This window comes from Gorilla gorilla, chromosome 15 (genome assembly GCF_029281585.2).
Source record: "Gorilla gorilla gorilla isolate KB3781 chromosome 15, NHGRI_mGorGor1-v2.1_pri, whole genome shotgun sequence".
Classification (NCBI taxonomy): domain Eukaryota; kingdom Metazoa; phylum Chordata; class Mammalia; order Primates; family Hominidae; genus Gorilla; species Gorilla gorilla.
Window position 1 is genome coordinate 77,986,014 of NC_073239.2, and position 18,998 is coordinate 78,005,011.

The window sequence follows — 18,998 nt, forward strand, 5'->3', positions numbered from 1 at the left end:
CAAAAGTAGTAAGTTCTTCTCCAAAGACAGAAGAGGCAGATATTGATTTGCTCTTGGATTGTGAATCATAACCAAGAAAAACCTTTGATCATATCTTTCTATCAGGATAACAGGAGCTTTGTGTCATAGGAAGAAATTGCTGGTTGCACCTGAGATCTTATAAGGGCTAGCCTCAACTTAAGGCTTCCTATTCATTTTACAGATGAGCAACTAAAGCCCAGAGAGGTGAAGTGACCTGTCACAGAATTAAAGGCAGGTTTCCTGAATACTAATCCAGTGTTATTTCTGCTACTTTGTGATAATCTTTGTAAACTTAATACCCTGTCTGACAATGTGTATTGAACAGGACAGCCTCCTGACTTCAATGGCATATATAACTTGTACAGATCACCATTAGGCCCTTTCTGAGATTTGTAGAGATTCGTCTGAATCCAGGGAAGCATGCACCACTCTATCCCTCACATATGTTATGGCTCAGTTAAGAACACAGAGTGACTGGCTCAGAAGAAGTGTTTTCATCCTGGGAAAGTAGAAAGTGGACATGTGACATCTATTTTGAATTTGTAATAAATCTAGTTCTTCAAGATTCAGGAGCTGCTTTGGATCCTTTTATCCAGAGCTCCTAAAGTTTAATTTCTAAATTTGTCAGATTAAAGGGACTTATAGGTATGTACCTAGATTAATGATACTTGCTCTGATTACAGCTGTGAAAGGAAGAGAAAAGGGTTCTCCTGGTGAGCCAGGCCAGTGCCCAAATGTTGCATAATAACCAGGCCATTTAAAAAGTCTATGAGGTTGTTAAGCAAGAAGTGTTAATAGCGCATTTTATGATTCAGAAAATGGAAATAAAATAGTTTGCCATATTTCTCCAAAGACTCACAAGTATCTCACAGATTTGGAAATAGAATCCAGATTTCCTGGCTCTTCTTCGTCTCCTGCTTAGTCCAAATCCCACATTGTGTAAAGTATGTTTTTGATACTTTGGACAATTCATTTCTCTCCTGTTTCTGTTATCACTAGTCTAGTTCAGATTCTCTTTACCTCTCAGTGATTGTAACAGTAGCTGTTATGCCTGTTTGGGGTCTCTTTTTCTTCCAATCCGTACTCCTGCTTAGTTCAGATCGTAATACGCTGTTCTTTGTAAGTCATTATTGCATTTCTGTGGCCTACCAGGTTGAGGCCACATCTCATGCAGAACTGTATTACTAGGTCTGAAATGCATTTCCAGCCCTATCACCCACACACTGTTTCATCCACTGTAGTACTTACTAGACCACTTATTTTCTCAGATGCACATTCACTTTGCTTTGTTTGTGCTGCTCCTTGCTTCTAGAGAATCTCTTCCCCCACATCTTTGAACATCAGCACACATTCATTGACTCATGTAATGTTCTCAGTAACCCTATAGTTTAGTATATGGCGATCCCCATTTTAAAGATGTAGGAACTGAGAGACTCAGTGTAAGTTGCTAGTTACTGGTGGGATTTAAACATGTTCTGTGTCATCACGGTTTAGAATCTCCATAGCGCTTGTTTAGAACTCTCTGGCCACTTACATGTGTATATCACACTTTCTATCATAGCTATGTGTATTCATCTCATCTCTTCTTAAAGTTCCCTGAGAACAGAGGTATATTTCCTTTTGTTTTTGGTTTCCCTCAAAGTATCCTTTCTGAAACACTCTGAAATTACAAAGCACCATTCTATTTTAAGTACAAACTGATATTTTCCCACAAAACACTGATATCCACTGTTTCTGAGCACCCTCAGTCTTCTTTCCCCTTGTCTGGGTTGAGGTTAGGGAGACATTGTGAGAATGCAAGAACACTGTGGAGCAAAGCTTGGTCGGCATGTATAAATCCTATTGCTGACCACCACACACTGGCCTACTAAGTAAGACATTTCCCTAACACTTCTCTTTTTTTCATGAAACATGAATCCACAGATGAAATGTAACATGCACCAAACTCTGAGATTCTAGAAAACGTTGTGGTATTGAGGAAAAGATGCTGGCTCTAGCACCAAAAAGAAGTAGGTGTATGGCACTGCCCCTTTGTGTTATGTGATCTTAGGCAAATCATTTAACACTTTTGGACCTACCTGCGTATTAATATTGTTATCATGGGGACTAAATTCAACAACACGTGTGAAAGCACTTTATAAACAAACAGCACAAGTGTTCAAACCCTTAGATTATGGAAAAGTTCCAAAGAGATAATTTAGTATACATATTCATTGTCATAATTTGAGAGGTTCTGCTTATTCTGGTTTTTATTAAAGGAAAAAGGGTGTTAGGTTTCAAGAAGATGTTTAATTAATGTCTCTGTGTTTCATAGGCTAGGGGAAAGGCCAGGATTTGGTAATGGGAATCTAAAATCTGTTATCATCCATTAGTGCAAAGGAAAACAATTTTGTTACTATTGATACCTTAGTACTTTATAACGTGATCCTTATTATTTTATTTACAGACAAAGTGGAGTCAGAATTACTAAAAGGTTATAGTAAATACTTATCACATGATGTTGTTGTCATGACTGTGAAGTTATGCATACTATTTGCTGTGCTTTTGACAGTCCCTCTAATCCACTTCCCTGTAAGTACTCTTAAAGGGTTTTGTTGCCTAGTATAGACGCTTCCTAATAGGGAAACGTTAATTCTTTGCAGAATAGAATGTTTGGATCACATCTAGTCTTGTATATCTTATTCACTTGTCAAGTAATTGATCAAAGACTTCATACTTGCATATGGCCCCATAAAAGCATAAAAATAACAGTGAGCCACTAAGCTAATTTGTGCTTTTTGAGATTTAGTTTAGATTTACATTCTCCCACAGCATTGTTTCCAATTTAGAAACTATAGTTCTTCTAAAGTTTTGGGTTTTTCCCCCCTTTAATTCTGTATTCTGTTTTCAAAAAAATGTGCATGAAGAGGAAAAAGTCAAGTCAGGAAAAATAAGCTCCTTCTGGGTTTATTGTAAATTTATTTTCACATAAGCATTCTAGTTCAATCTTGGTGAAAATATTTTATTGGCTCTAGAATTGTAATTTAAGGGGCAAAACAGATTTTCATTGCATCTGGTTGCTATACTTAAGAATCTTAAGAATTTCTGAGAAAATGGGAACAAAGGCTTTGGGTATAAATGCATCTGCATGGATGTCTTGAATCTCTAATGCTGAGTTTTGTAAGAGCTGGGGCTTCAAGCCTCCTCCCTGTGTGGGCTGCAGTGCCAAGATTACAGCAGGGACTGGATAAATTTTTTGGCATGTGACCGCCTGCTGTGCTCTTAGCAATGGGAAGTGTAGTGAACTATTTTTTCATATTTGCAGGCTGTGAAACATATAATATAAAATAAAATAAGTGGTATTTCTTTCCCATGGCATGATTTCTTTTTCTATTATAAATTGTCTGTTTTTTTAATCTGTTGCATTTAATGAAAATGATTCCTTGAGACTTTTTTCATATTTTTATTGTTGGTAATTTAAAAAATTATGCAACCTAAAAAAATTGCATGTGAAAATGTTTTCTAGCATTAAAGCTAAGTATTTTTATGAAGCTTACACAGAAAGGATTAGTATATAAACAGTTTATGTGTATAAATACTTTATAATAATAGTTTATGCTGTATTTTTGAAATCTAAATGATGTAGGAGGCAAAAATATCATGGTTGTTGTATATGTTTCTCTCAGCAAATATTTGGACTTTGACATTTCCTCTTTGCTATATGTTTATTTTTCTGTAATACAGGCCAGAAAAGCTGTAACAATGATGTTTTTCTCCAATTTTCCATTCTCATGGATTCGCCATTTTTTGATCACTCTAGCACTCAATATTATCATTGTTTTACTTGCAATATATGTTCCTGACATTAGAAATGTATTTGGTGTAGTTGGTAAGTTTTCTGTTTCAAAAAGTTCACATAATAAAATTGATAAAATTGCTACCCAGCCTCACATCTGAATCCAGCAATATCCTCTCTTTTTTTTCCCTCCAATTTAAAGGTGCCAGTACATCAACATGTTTGATTTTTATATTCCCAGGACTATTTTATCTTAAACTTAGCAGAGAGGATTTTCTCTCATGGAAAAAGTTTGGGGTAGGTTGTTTTTGTTTCTTTCTTTCAAGACTTCTATTTTAAGAAATAGTTTGTCAGTTTATATTATTTTACCTGCATCAAGAAAGTCAATATATTTTAAAATATAGAATACATTATTGCAGAGAGTAGAGATTTAACAAATAATCTAATTGTATTTTTTGTCTTTTTTCTTTTATCTTTCTTATCTTTTATCTTTTTTCTTATTTCCACAGGCATTCGTTTTGCTCGTCTTTGGAATTTTGGTTGGGAATTTTAGTTTAGCACTCATCATTTTTGATTGGATTAATAAATAAAAGAAATATTTTCCTACTTCTTACAAGAATAATATACCCCTAGATGCAAGAATGAATTATTCCGGAAGACACCCTGGATGAAAAATAACATTTTAATAAAAATTATTAACAGAAAAGCAGAACAAAATGGCAGTGGGTATGGGGAAGTAAGAGTGTAGCAGTTTTAATCAAAAAAAGAAACAAACTCGAAATGCCCTTAAATATATTGGGTTGATCTTTTGTTTTTTAAATTAATATTTTTATGGTAGTTTTATGTTTGCAGAAATACTGAACAGAAAGTACAGAGTTCACATATACCTTTTTACCCCAACATACAGTTTCCCCTATTATTAACTCTTGCGTTCATGTGGTACATTTGTTACATTTGATGAGCCAATATTAACTATTATTATTAACTAAAGTTCATAGTTTACCTTAGGTTTCATTCTTGGCAGCCACTAGCAGCCACTGATTTTTTTTTTAACTTTTATTTTAGGTTCAAGGGTACATGTGAAAGCTTGTTACATAGGTAAACTCGTGTCACGGGAGTTTGTTATACAGATTATTTCATCTCCCAGGTATTAAACCCAGTACTCATTAGTTACCTTTTCTGCTCCTCTCCCTCCTGCCACCCTCTACCCACCAGCCCCAGTTGTTTTTTTCTTTGTGTTCATAAGTTCTTACTATTTAGCTCTCACGTATAAGTGAAGACATGCAATATTTGGTTTTCTTTTCCTGTGTGTGTTTGCTAAGGATAAAAGCCTCCACCTCCATCCATGTTCCTGCAAAAGACATGATCTTATTTTTTTATGGCTGCATAGTATTCCATGGTATATATATATATACCATATTTTCTTTATCCGGTCTGTCATTGATGGGTATATAGGGTGATTCCATGTCTTTGCTATTGTGAATAGTGCTACAGTGAACATTTGCGTGCATGTGTCTTTATGGTAGAATAATTTATGTTCCTTGGGGTATATACTCAGTAATGGGATGGCTGGGATGAATGGTAGTTTTGCTTTTAGCTCTTTGAGGAATCACCATACTGCTTCCACGATTGTTGAACTAATTTACACTCCCACCAAAAGTGTATAAGTGTTCCCTTTGGTCCACAACCTCACCAGCATGTTATTTTTTGACTTTTTATTAATAGCCATTCTGACTGATGGGAGATGATAATCTCCTTGTGGTTTTGATTTGCATTTCTCTAATGATCAGTGCTACTGAGCTTTTTTATGTGCTTGTTGGCAGCATGTATGTATGTCTTCTTTTGAGAAGTGTCTGTTCATGTCCTTTGCCCACTTTTTAATGGGGTGGTTTTTCTCTTGTAAATTTGTTCAAGTTCCTCATAGATGCCGGATATTAGACCTTTGTTGGATGTATAGTTTGCACATATTTTCTCCTCTTCTCTAGGCTGTTTGGTTTTTTTTGCTGTGCAGAAGCTCTTAAGTTTAATTAGATCTCATTTGTCAGTTAATTTTTGCTTTTGTTGCAATTGCTTGGTACCTTTGTCATGAAATCTTTGCCCATTCCTATGTCTGGGATGGTATTGCCTAGGTTGTCTTCCAGGGTTTTTAAAGTTTTGGGTTTTACATTTAAGTCTTTAATCCATCTTGAGTTGATTTTTATATATGGTATAAGGAAGGGGTACAGCTTCAATCTTCTGCATATGGCTAGCCAGTCATTCCAGCACCATTTATTGAATAGTGAGTCTTTTCCCCATTGCTTGTTTCTTTCAGCTTTGTTGAAGATCAGATGGTCATAGGTGTGTGGCCTTATTTCTGGGTTCTCTATACTGTTCCATTGGTCTATGTGCCTGTTTTTATACCACTGTCATGCAGTTTTAGTTCCTGTAGTCCTGTAATATAGTTTGAAGTGGGTTAATGTGATGCCTCCAGCTTTGTTCTTTTTGCTTAGGATTGCCTTGGCTATTCAGGCCCGTTTTTGGTTCCATATGAATTTTAAAATAGTTTTATCTAGTTCTGTGAAGAATGTCATTGGTAGTTTTATAGGAATAGCATTGAATCTGTAAATTGCTTTAGCCAATATGGCCATTTTAATGATAATGATTCTTCCTATCCATGAGCATGGAATGTTTTTTCATTTGTTTGTGTCTTCTCTGATTTATTTAAGCAGTGTTTTATAATTCTCATTGTAGAAATCTTTCACCTCCCTGGTTAGCTGTATTCCTAGGTATTTTATTCTTTTTGTGGCAATTGTGAATGGGATTGTCTGATTTGGCTCTCAGTTTGGTTATTGGTGGTGTATAGGAATGCTAGTAATTTTTGTACATTGATTTTATATCCTGAAACTTTGCTGAAGTTATCAGCTCAAGGAGTTTTTGGGTGGAGACCATTCTGGATATAGAATCATGTCATCTGCAAACAGAGATAGTTTGACTTCCTCTCTTCCTATTTGGATGTCCTTTCTTTCTCTTGCCTGACTGCTCTGGCTAGGATTTCCAATACTATGTTGAATAGGAGTGGTGAGAGATGGTATCCTCGTCTTATGCCAGTTTTCAAGGGAAATGCTTCCAGGTTTTATCTATTCAGTATAATGTTGGCCATGAGTTTGTCATGGATGCCTCTTATTATTTTGAGGTATGTTCCTACAATACCTAGTTTGTTGAGAGTTTTTAACATGAAGCAGTGTTGAATTTTATCAGAAGCCTTTTCTGCACCTATTGAGATGATCATGTGGTTTTTGTCTTTAGTTCTGTTTATGTGATGAATCACATTTATTGATTTGCATATGTTGAACCAACCTTGCATCCCATATAAGTGTACTTGATCATGGTGGATTAACTTTTAATGTGTTGCTGGATTCAGTTTGCAAGTATTTTGTTGAGGATTTTTGCATCGATGTTCATCAAAGATACTGACCTGAGGTTTTCTTTTTTTATCGTGTCTCTGTCATGTTTTAGTATCAAGGTGATGCTGGCCTCATAGAATGAGTTGAAGAGGAGTCCCTCCTCCTCAATTTTTTTGGAGTAGTTTCTGTAGGAATAGTACCTGCTCGTCTTTGTACATTTCCACTGATCATTTTACTGTCTCCATAGTTTTGTCTTTTCCAAAATGTCATATAGTTGCAATCATATAGTATGTAGCATTTTCAGACTGCCTTATTTCATTTAGCAATATGCAATTAAGTTTCTTCTATGTCTTTTTGTGGCTTAATAGCTCCTTTCTTTGTAGCACTGAATAGTATTCCATTGTATGGATGTACCACAGTTTGTTTATCCATTCACCTGTTGAAAGATCTCTTGGTTGCTTCCAAGTCTTTGCAATTACAAATAAAGCTGCTCTAAGCATTCGTGTGCAGGTTTTTTTGTTTTGTTTTGTTTTGAGACAGAGTCTTAATCTGTCACCCAGGCTGGAGTGCAATGGCGTGATCTCGGCTCACTGCAGCCTCCACCTCCTGGGTTCAAGCGATTCTCATGCCTCAGCCTCCCCAGTAGCTGGGATTACAGGCACCCACCACTATGCCTGGCTAATTTTTTCTATTTTTAGTAGAGATGGGGTTTTACCATGTTGGCCAGGCTGGTCTTGTACTCCTGACCTCAGGTGATCCATCCGCCTCGACCTCCCAAAGTGCTGGGCATGAGCCACCATGCCCAGCCCCTGTGTAGGTTTTTATGTAGACATAATTTGCAGCTTATTTGGGTAAATACCATGGAGCACAGTTCCTACACTGTATGGTAAGAATATATTTAGTTTTATGAGAAATTGCCAAACTACCTTCCAAAATGGCTGTAACATTTTATATTCCAGAGAGCAGTAAATTAGAGTTTCTGTTGTCTTACATCCTCACCAGCATTTGGTGGTATCAGTGTTTTAGATTTTCACCATTCTAATTGGCATGTAGTGGTATCTCGTTGTTTTAGTTTGCAGTTCCCTAATATGATATTGAGCATCTTTTCATATGCATATTTGCCATCTGTTTATTTTCTTTGGTAAAGTATCTGTTTAGCTCAACTCTCTTTTGCCTTTTTTTTTTTTTTTAAATACTGGGTCTTGCTATGTTGCCCCGACTGGATTTAAATTCCTGGGCTCAAGTGATCCCAGTGCCTCAGCATACTGAGTAGCTGGGACTGCAGGCACATACCACCATTTTTTAATTGTTTTCTCATTGTTGACTTTTAAGCATTCTTTTTAGATTTTATATTTCTGGGGTTTTGTTTTGTTTTTTTGAGACAGAGTCTCGCTTCCGTCACCCAGGCTGGAGTGCAGTGGTGTAATCTCGGCTCACTGCAACCTCTACCTCCTGGGTTCAAGCAATTCTAGTGCCTCAGCCTCCTGGATAGCTGGAATTACAGGCGCACGCCACCGCACCCAGCTAATTTTTGTATTTTTAGTAGATAGGGTTTCGCCATGTTGGCCAGGCTGGTCGCAAACTCCTGACCTCAAGTGATCTGCCCGCCTCAGCCTCCCAAAGTGCTGAGATTACAGGCGTGAGCTACCATGCCCAGCCAATTTCTGTTCTTTATATGTGTTTTGCAAAGATTTTTTTTTCCCCCATTTTGTGGCTTGCTGTTTTATTCTCTTAACAGTGTCTTTCAAAGAGCAGAAGTGTTTAAATGTTCTTAAATATATTGGGTCAATCTTTTGTTTGTTTTAAGAAATCTGTGTATTAAATTTATATACAAAATTGATTCTTGGCTATGTTTTAATTTTGTTAGCATCAGTCACTAATAACAAAACTGAGATTGTTCTACTTGGTAGAATTTAGAGGGATTTTGCCCTCCCTCTAAATCCTATCTAAAAACTTTTATAACTTTCCTCTTCTGTTCATTATGAGATAGACCTGTGATGACTGCCTGTGTACTTGAAAGTCCTTTCTCTGAGTTTTCTTAGTTGGTCACTAAAACAGGCAACATTCTACTTGGCAGAGACAAAATGTTGATCATTTCTATAATATTTTGTTTGGAGGTTATAAATCATTGCAGCTTCTCATTGACATGGCTTATTTCAGGTTAGGAACCAGAACTTAAGGCTCTCCTCCCATGAAATTCTACTAAAGCCAGGGTGTATCAGTAAAAATGTAATCCTACCCCAGTACACATGTAAAGTAGAGAATTGCATGCAAAGTGCCAGTTTTCATATATGGAAATACACTCTTTTGCAGGTGCACCTTTGCTTCTCACTTAGGAAATAAGCCGAAAAATTGACAACTGAGCTTCTCTTTTGAGAAGATCGAGATACTTCTTTAGCAACTGGAGAACAGTGTAGTGTAATGGTAAAAGACCAAGCTCTTGGGTTAGAAAGACTTGGATTCAAGTCTCAGTGTAAGGCACACTACGTAACCTCTATAAGCCTCCATGTTCACATCTGTAAAATGGAGTTAATGCCTATTACACAGGGTCATATTGATAGAATTAAATGCTCTGTATAAATTAGGTGCAGACCAAACAGACTCTTTTGATAGATTAAATGTTTATCCCCTTTGTCCATTCCCTTATCTGGACCAATGAAATGTGTTTGCTTTCCACTAAGGACATGGAAACATACCTTGAATTTCTTCATCTTGCATGACAAGCATGACAATTATTTTCAGAATCTTTCTCTAGCCTTCACTCACAGGGGAACTGGCCCCAAGTGCACGTTTTGAGTGCTTTCCCACAGTTTACCTCAGCTGTACTCTCCTACTAATAATAATAATGCCTTCCTGAAACTAGGCACTTAGAATGGTCCCAGGCCACAGCCAGACATGGCCTCCCATGTGGCTTCAGGTCAGCCAGAGCCAGTCAATCCGATATCCTACTACTCGTACCCTCTTTTTCTGTTTATGACATTATGGATCCAAATACAAATAGGTGTGCAGCTACTTAAATAAGTCTAACTCCAGTAATACCAAAATAACCCTAAATCTGCAACAGATGCAAGGATGCCCCTGGGGGCAATTGTTAAGTGATGACAGCTGGGCATCAATTAATACATTTGTCACCTGCTCATGAGATAGGATCATGGGAGGTTTGGCAAAGGGACAGTCTGTTGAACACTCTGCACAAAACTTAGTAGCAAGAAAAATTATTTGTGCAGGTATTCATTTTTATTTTACTTTAATGTTCTGCCTTATCTAGTTGCCTGTTTTGAGTCACAACTTTCTCTGTGCATTTAGATGAGGTTAATAAGATGGCTGGTGAGAGCAGTGCCCCCTTCAACCAAGATTACCAAAAAAACCTTGTTCAGGTGCCCCTCAGAATTTTTCCTGGGAAATATGGGCCTTCTCATTATGGGCTTAATGTTCATAATTTATTAGGTAATAACTACTTAAAATAAAACTAAGTAAAGCAGAAAATAGATACTTTTCTAACATTTGGAGACTTGTTTGCTAAATTAAAAGACGAAGTGCCAAGACTATAAATTACTTTCGTATGTTGAGGGTGAATGTTTAAATTGTACTTTTTTATTTTTAGCAGAATGTTTACTCATGAGCTTAGCATTTAAATGGTTAAAACAAGGCTTTGAAGTTAACACTCCATTAAGATGAATGGGGGTAATTCACACCTCTGCTGGTGCTATATTATTTCAGTCTGGTTGCAGAGAAAACAAGACAGCAGTAGGTTGATTTACTGTGTGAAGGCCCTTTAAACACCCAAGGTCTGGAAATCTTTGGAGGGTGTGTGTGTGTGTGTGTGTGTGTGTGTGTGTGTGTGTGTGTGTATGTGTGTGTATGTGTGTGTGCTTTTCCATCTAGAAGCAGGATCTGAAATTCAATACAATCTAGGTATAGAATCGAGGTCTTGCATATCTGGCATTTGACGGGTAGCATGTTACTAGATCAACCCAACCTCTCTGGCTTTGTTTGCTACTGTACTGTAGTATTTCTTCCTACCACAGCATGTTTTAAACTTCAGCTTAGTATATTGGTAAATCCATCAGTGGAAAAGCAGAAACGAATTATCCATTTTCCGGTGAACTTTATATATGCCTTCAGATGGGTTATGAGCTAAGCATTGGTCTTCATGTGCTCCTTTTTAAAACATTTTCATCTTTGCAAAATCTCCTGTTCTATATTTACCTACATATAAAGCATCTACCTTTAAGAACTTTACAATTTTTTCTCATATCCCTGGGGTAGTGAAGTAAGCAGAGATCAGTTGAAAAAGAGACATTTCTTTCTCAATGTGTCCTTTAAACCGGTTCTATATTGTATTTGAAATGTGTATTCCACCCATTGTTGGAAGTGCTACAGCCATTTCACCCTGAAATGATTCATTTTAGGGCCTGGGAATAAGGTTATCTTAACACAAATGAAATGGCAAACACTGTATAAGATGTTAATGAGTTTGGAAGATCTCTCTTTAAGGTAAACAGATTTTTCTCTTCTCTCTTCTCTGTCCTGCATGTTTGCAGGCTCAGGTTACTGGGTAATCTGTGGGTAGCTAGGTATGGAGAGTACTTCCACTCTGGCTGGCTGTAGTGCTGACGCTGCCAATACAGTATATACAGAGAGAAAATAGATGCTAGAAACAGAGGGACTCAAACTGAATTAATTTTAACCTGTTTTTCTTTTTGGCATGTTAACAGCTCTCTGTGGCTGTGTTAGAATTAGCCCTATGTTAAACATACTTTACTTCCTGCAAATTTTTCTGCCTAGATTTTAGGTGTCATAATTTTTGACCTTAGAACATTTCAGAATCTTTTTATTGTACTGAGAAATTTTTTTTAAAAAAAACTCAAATACACAATTTATTCTTCTGATAATCTTCCTGTATTTTTTCCATAAGGAGGTAAGAAAAGTAGGAAAACAAAATTTTGATGGAGGATGAATAAAGATATTGTGGACATGGTTTCTTTATTCCAATCAGAATCCTTTCTGTTTGTCACCCTTCCTAAACAATCTGTTAAATGTGTTTACTATCACAGTAATCTGTTGTCCTTCTTTGCCAAGCTGTCAGTCAGGACAAGCAATTGTAAGGAACAGGAAGACTCATCTTGGCTGATGGCCAGGTGGGCAGGTGGGAATAAGAGGTTTATTCACCTGTGGTACAAAGTAAATGGGTAGAAAGGAAAATTGAGTTGCCAGGGAGAAAAAAAAAAAACACAAAAACAGATGGATGAAAAGACATTGTAATATGGGATGCTATAAAGAAAAAGATTTGCAGAGAAATGTTTCTCACTTGTTTGAGTGTACAGTCATCCCTTGGGGGATTGGCTCCAGGATCTCCCTCATATACCAAAATCCATGCACATTCAAGTCCTGCTGCAGAACCACATATACAAAATATCAACCCTGTGTAAACATGTGCAGATTTTGCATCCTGAAAATACTATATTTTTTTATCCATATTTGATTGAAAAAAGTCAAGTGTTAGTGAACCCGTGCAGTTGAAACCCATGTTGTTCAAGAGTCAACTGTGTATATAGTTTATCTAGTGTTCATCAGTGGACAGATACACAACACAAGCAAAAGGGCTGGCTAATTCATTCAGCAAATTCTTAGCACATATTATGTCCTAGAAGTTGAGCTAATCCCAAGGTCATGAAACTATGTAAGACATACATACATCTTGCTTGAAAAAAGTTCAGATACAACTTTTATTTTTCTGACTGAACATTTTCAGACCAACTTGATAAGTGAAATTGCTTAAATGAAAAATTATACATGTATTTTTAATATATACATATGTTTTTAAAAAAAGATTTTGGAGTCAAAATTACCTGTGTTCGAATCCCAGCTTCTGTCTCTTTCTATATCTTTCTAATTTTGGACAAGTTACTATTCTCTGAACTTGCTGAAGACTCAATATTTGACTGGGTTTTCTCTCAACCAGAGGAAACTCTCCTTCAAGTGAGATTACATATTTGGGAAAAACTCAAGTAAGCCGTTAAGCATTGAATATACGTACACTTTTATTACTTTACTGTCCCTCAAATCACATAACTTCCAACCATGTTGTCTCTTCTCCCGTCTCTGCTTCAGACATTTAGTCAGCAGCCTGACTAGAAAACGGTATTCTAGAAATATCCTGACCAATGCATTTATTTTCACCACTGATGTATTTTTCCCCAGAAAAAGTAATTCTTGTAGTTTTGTAGTAAATATTATCCACATATTTTGACTTTACATCAGCATTTTTAGCAATGACATTACACTTTTGGCTTATAAAGTATGTGGTCAGAAAAGCTGCAGGCCTTTTTTAGGTAAATTACCCAGGTTTCTAGAACCCTGTACTTGTGCTATTGATTTACATTTTTTAAATATGAGGGAATATACATGCACACACACACATATATATATACACATATGTATAGGTACACATATACATACATACATATGTATCTGTTATCTATGTGTTAAATTTCATCCTGTTAGCTTCAGTGCGCCACTTAAGCAGTTGAGATCTTTTTTTTGAATCTTGATTCTAGTGCATCAGTCACGATTCCCTGCTTTTGTGGCATTCTTCATCATACTTAACATTTTTTCATCCCATTCACAGATAAAAATGTTAAATGAGACAAAACTAACCAGAGGGCCCTGCAGCCCACCGCTATCAGTATTTCTCTTGAGTTGTTATTAATCTATACTTTGGATGAAGTTGTTAATATTCCTGTAGTGTCATCTAACCTGCATTTCCTCACTTCCCTTGGAAGTGACCCCCAAATCAGTGGGTACAGCCTAAACTCCTATCTGTTTTCTGTATTTCTAGTTGCTTCAGAACATTTCTGCTTGGGGGCTCCACAGTCACTTCAAACTTAACATGTCCAAATCCATTCCTCACTACAGTTTTCTCATATCTGTCAGCAGCCCCTGTTTTCATCCAACATTCCAACTGGCTTTCTTGCTTCCATTCCTGCTACCTATAGTCCACTTTCATACTGCAAAATAGTTGTTTAAAAATTCAAATCAGATTATGTTGCTACCCTGCTTAATTTCCTCCAAGGGCTTTCCATCTCACTTAGAATGAAATTCATGCCATGGCCTACAAGGCTCAATTTTGTCTGTACCTACTTATTTCTCTGACATCAATCTATCTTTCATCCTCCAGCCACACTGGCCTTTCTGCCACTTGAACACACCAAGCTTGTTCCCTCACACTTACTGTTTTCCCTAGTTAGAACATAATTTTCAAAGACCTTTGCAAGCCTGGCTTCTTATTTAAGCCTCGGGTCAACTGTCACCCCCTCAGAGAGGTCTGCCCTGCCTGTCTTATGGTCATGACCGTCTTATGGCCCCCAACACATGGTAGTGCTTTTAACTTTACCCTGTTATACAGGTCACTGCTGGAAATCTTGTTTATGTGTTGTCTGTGTCCACTAGACTGAAAGTTTCTTAAGAACTGGGACATAACTGTCTTATTTATAACCAAATCCTCAGAGCTTAGGACAGTGCCTGGTACTTTGGAGTGGCTTAATATTCGTTGAATGAATGCATAAAGGAATCTAACAGACTGTGTCCTTCTACTCTTTACCTCTAATCTGTCACAATGTCAGTTCTTTGAAATGCCTCCTAGATTTGCTTTTATGCTGACCCAGCCTCCTGCCAGACTCCTATCTAAATCTCAGCCTTCATCTCTTTGTGCCTGAAGTATTGCAGTGATTATCAATTCAGGCTGTTCTTTGGCATCACTTGGGGAACTTTGCAGAAATTACCACATGCAGGTTCCACCCCAACCAATTAAATCCAAATCTCTGAGGGTTACGACCCAGGCATCGATATACTTCTTAGAGCTTCCCAGATGACTCCAATGCACAACTACCGGATTGCCATATCTACCTGCTAGCAGATGTATGTCTTCCAGCCCATTTTGCCTGTTACTGTTCTCTGGTTTCCTTGGAATCCTGCTTTCATAGTATTACTCTCTTGCTCAAGAACCTATAATGGCTCACTACTACCCCCATTAATCCCAAATAATGGCTCACTGCTATACCCCCATTAATCCCAGATAATGGCTCGCTACTACCCCCATTAATCCCAGATTCCCTTGCCTCATCCACGAAGCTATATTTGAGCCCTTTCTTATGTATGTTCTACAATACCCTTAAACTGTTTTTTCTGTCTAGCACTTGATTTGCCTTTTATTACCCTCTTCTATATGGTTACTCCTCTCCCTACTCCCACTTCCAGGTACATACCCAGAATGTGACTTATTTTCCACCTATCCAAATGTTTCTCATTCTTCAACACCCAGCTCAAATCCCACTTCTGTAAACACTTTATTCTCCACTCCAGTCTACCCCTTATTATCTATATGATTATTTTGGTATACCATTAGTACCTTGTAAGATTTTTCCTATTTTTTTCATAAACTACTTTTGTAATTTTGTATTCAGTTTTTGAGTGGGTAATATGCACATGGTACGGATTTTAAATTTACAAAAATACCCTCCCATCCAATTCTATCCCCAGCATCCAGTTTTCCTCCTTGGAAGCAACCACTTTTACAACTTTCTGTGTTCTTCCCAGTATATTCTATGCCTCTCTTAGAGAGAGAGAGAGAGAATACACAAACACAAGGAGAATACACGGATATACACCCGCAAATGTTGGCATACAACATGAAATCCTTTGCCCCTTTGACTTCTCTTTACTTAACATTATGACTTTTTTTAGTTGTGCTAAAACAAAAAATAAACAACACCTAACATGAAATCTGCCCTCTTAACAAACTTGTAAGTGTACGATATAGTGTTGTTAATTATATGCACACTGTATGGTAGATACCTAAAACTTTTTCATCCGGCATGACTAAAACTCTGTGCCTAATTGAACAGCAACTCCCTATTTCCCTGTTCCTGTAGCCCCTGGCAACTGCCATTTTACTTTTTGCTTCTATGAGTTTGACTGCTTTCGCCATCTTGTACCAAGGAATCATGTAGTATTTTGTCCTTTTGTGACTGGCTTGTTTCACTTAGCATATTGTCCTCAAGTATTATGCATATTGCAGCACATGGAAGAATTTTCTTCATTCTTTAAGGCTGAATAATATTCCATTGTATGTGTATACCACAATTTCTTTATCCATGAATCTGCCAATAGACATTTAGGTTGTTTTCACCTCTTGGCTATTGTGGATAATGCAGCAACAAACATGGGAGTGCAAATATCTCTTCCAAGATTCTGTTTTCAATCATTTTGTTTAAATATCCAGAAGTGAGATTGCTGTATCATACGGTAGTTCTATTTTAAATTTTTTGAAGAATCTCTATACTGGTTTCCTTAATGGCTGCACTATTTTATGTTTCTATCAACAGTGCACGAGGGTTCCAATTTCTCCATATCCTTGCCAGCATTTGTTTTTTGTTATTTTGATAATGATCATCCTAACAGGTGTGAGGCAATATCTCATTGTGGTTTTGTTTTGCATTTCCCTGATAAGTAGTGATGTTGAGCATCTTCATATAATGGCTGGTCATTTGTATGTCTTTGGGGAAATTTCTTTCATGTCCTTTGCCCATTTTAAAATTTAATTTTTTTGTTACCGAGTTGTTGTAGTTCCTTCTATATTTTGTATATTAACCCCTTATCAGATATGCGGTTTGCAAATATTTTCTCTCTCCTTAAGATTTTTATTCTGTTGATTATTTCTTTTGCTGTGCAGAATCTCTTCTGTTGGATGTTGTCCCGCTTGTCTATTTTTGATTTAGCATTATGTTTTGGAGATTATTTTGTATCAGTATACACAAAACTCCCTAAATATTTTAACAGCTGCATAGTATTCTATTAATGCATAGACCATAATTTAATTAGCTAGTTTCCTATCAATGCATATTGAGGGATTTTTTTATTTTCAAATGTTGCAAATTTATATAATGCTTCAAATGTTATCTTTGTATATATATATGTCATTTAGCACATATATTAATATATCTGTAGTATATATTTCTATCAATTTAACTGGAATTCTGGGTCAAAGGGCATGTGCATTTTTAATTTTGGTAGGTATTACTACATTGACCTTCATTAAAGATTTTATTGGCTGGGCACAGTGGCTCATGCCTGTAATCACAGTACTTTGGGAGGCTGAGGTGAGTGGATCACTCGAGCCCAGAAATTCAAGACCAGCCTGGGCAACATGGCAAATCCCTCTCTCTACAAAAAATACAAAAATTAGCCAGGTGTGGTGGTGTGTGGCCATAGTCCGAGCTACTTGCGAGGCTGAGGTGGGAGGATTACATGATCCCAGGGAGGCTGAGGCTGCAGTGAGTTGTGATTGCTCTACTGCACTGTAGCCTGGGTGACAGAGCAAAATCCTGTCTCAAAAAAAAAAAAAAAAAAAAGAAAAGAAAAGATATACTGATCTATATTTACAACAACTATGTAGGAATTACCCTTTCAATTTTGTGTTGTTATTTAGCTTTTCACATTTAAATACTTTACCTCTCTGACTCAGTTGTAATTAACCCAAAGACAGGAACTATGGCATTACATATTAGCATCTCTCACAGTAATTGGTGCTCAGTAAATATTTGTTAAATCTTGTGTATTTAGGGAGTTTTCCCATGAGTGGCGTTTCTGATGAGTCCCATGTGAGAATTGTCCCCTTTGCATGTTTGCTGTTTCCAGGAAAGGGTGTGATTGTGTGTGATGTTCTTAGGCGAGATGCTTAGTCTATTTTGTGTTGCTGGAGCCTGGGAAATCCAATATCAAGGTACCAGCGCGTTTGGTGTCTGGTGAGGGCCTTGTCTCCACTCCCAAGATGGCCTTTGAATGTTCCACCCTCTGGAGGGGAGGAATACTGTTCCTCAAATGACAGATAAGCGAAAAGAGAAAGCCCACTTCCAAAGGCACTTTTATTTTATTTTATTTTTATTATTTTTATTTTTAATTTTTGTGAGTACATAGTAAGTGTATATATTTATGGAGTACATGACATGTTTCGATACAGACATGCAATGTGAAACAGTCACACCATGGAGAATGGGGTATCCATCCCCTCAAGCATTTATCCTTTGTGTTACAAACAATCCAATTATACTCTTAGTTATTTTTAAATGTGCGATTAAGTAATTATTGACTATAGTCATCCTGTTATGCTATCAAATAGTAGGTCTTACTCATATTTTCTATTTTTTTGTGCTCATTTACCATTTTCACCCCGCCCCTACTACCCCACAACCCTTGTCAGCCTCTGGTAACCATCCTTCTGCTCTGTATGTCCATGAATTCAACTGTTTTGATTTTTAGATCCCACAAATAAGTGAGAACATTTGATGTTTGTCTTTCTGTGTCTGGTTTATTTCACTTAACATAATGGTCTCCAGTTCCATCCGTGTTGTTGCAAATGAAAAGATCTCATTCTTTTTATGGCTGAATAGCACTCCGTTGTGTATATGTTCCACATTTTCTTTATTCGTTCATCTCTTGATGGACACTTAGGTTACTTCCAAATCTTGGCTATTATGAACAGTACTGCAACAAACATGGGAGTGCAGATAGCTCTTCAGTATACCTATTTCCTTTCTTTTGGGTATATACTCAGCAGTGGGATTGCTGGACCATATGGTAGCTCTATTTTTAGTTTTTTGAGGAACCTCCAAACTGTTCTCTACAGTGGTTGTACTAATTTACATTCCCCCCAACAGTGCATAAAGGTCCCCTTTCCCCTTTTCTCCACATCCTCTCTGGCATTTATTATTATCTGTATTTTTTATAAAAGCCATTTTTATTGGGGTGAGATGATATGG

General features: G+C 37.0%; 1 protein-coding gene across 5 annotated transcripts in view; it reads left to right on the forward strand.

Annotated features, from left to right (window-relative positions):
* Positions 1 to 18,998, forward strand: part of SLC38A6 (solute carrier family 38 member 6) — a 97,984-nt gene that overhangs the window by 68,434 nt on the left and 10,552 nt on the right. For 3 of the 5 annotated variants that reach the window (XM_004055261.5, XM_063697879.1, XM_055361789.2), the window contains exons 13-16: positions 2,468 to 2,592; positions 3,745 to 3,889; positions 3,999 to 4,093; positions 4,306 to 9,019. In XM_004055261.5, the coding sequence (XP_004055309.5) occupies positions 2,468 to 2,592; positions 3,745 to 3,889; positions 3,999 to 4,093; positions 4,306 to 4,386 (446 nt within the window). In that variant the 3' untranslated portion in view covers positions 4,387 to 9,019. Of the gene's footprint in view, positions 1 to 2,467; positions 2,593 to 3,744; positions 3,890 to 3,963; positions 4,094 to 4,305; positions 9,020 to 18,998 lie in introns of those variants that run through there. The other 2 variants (XM_055361790.2, XM_063697878.1) reach the window with 2 other exon arrangements.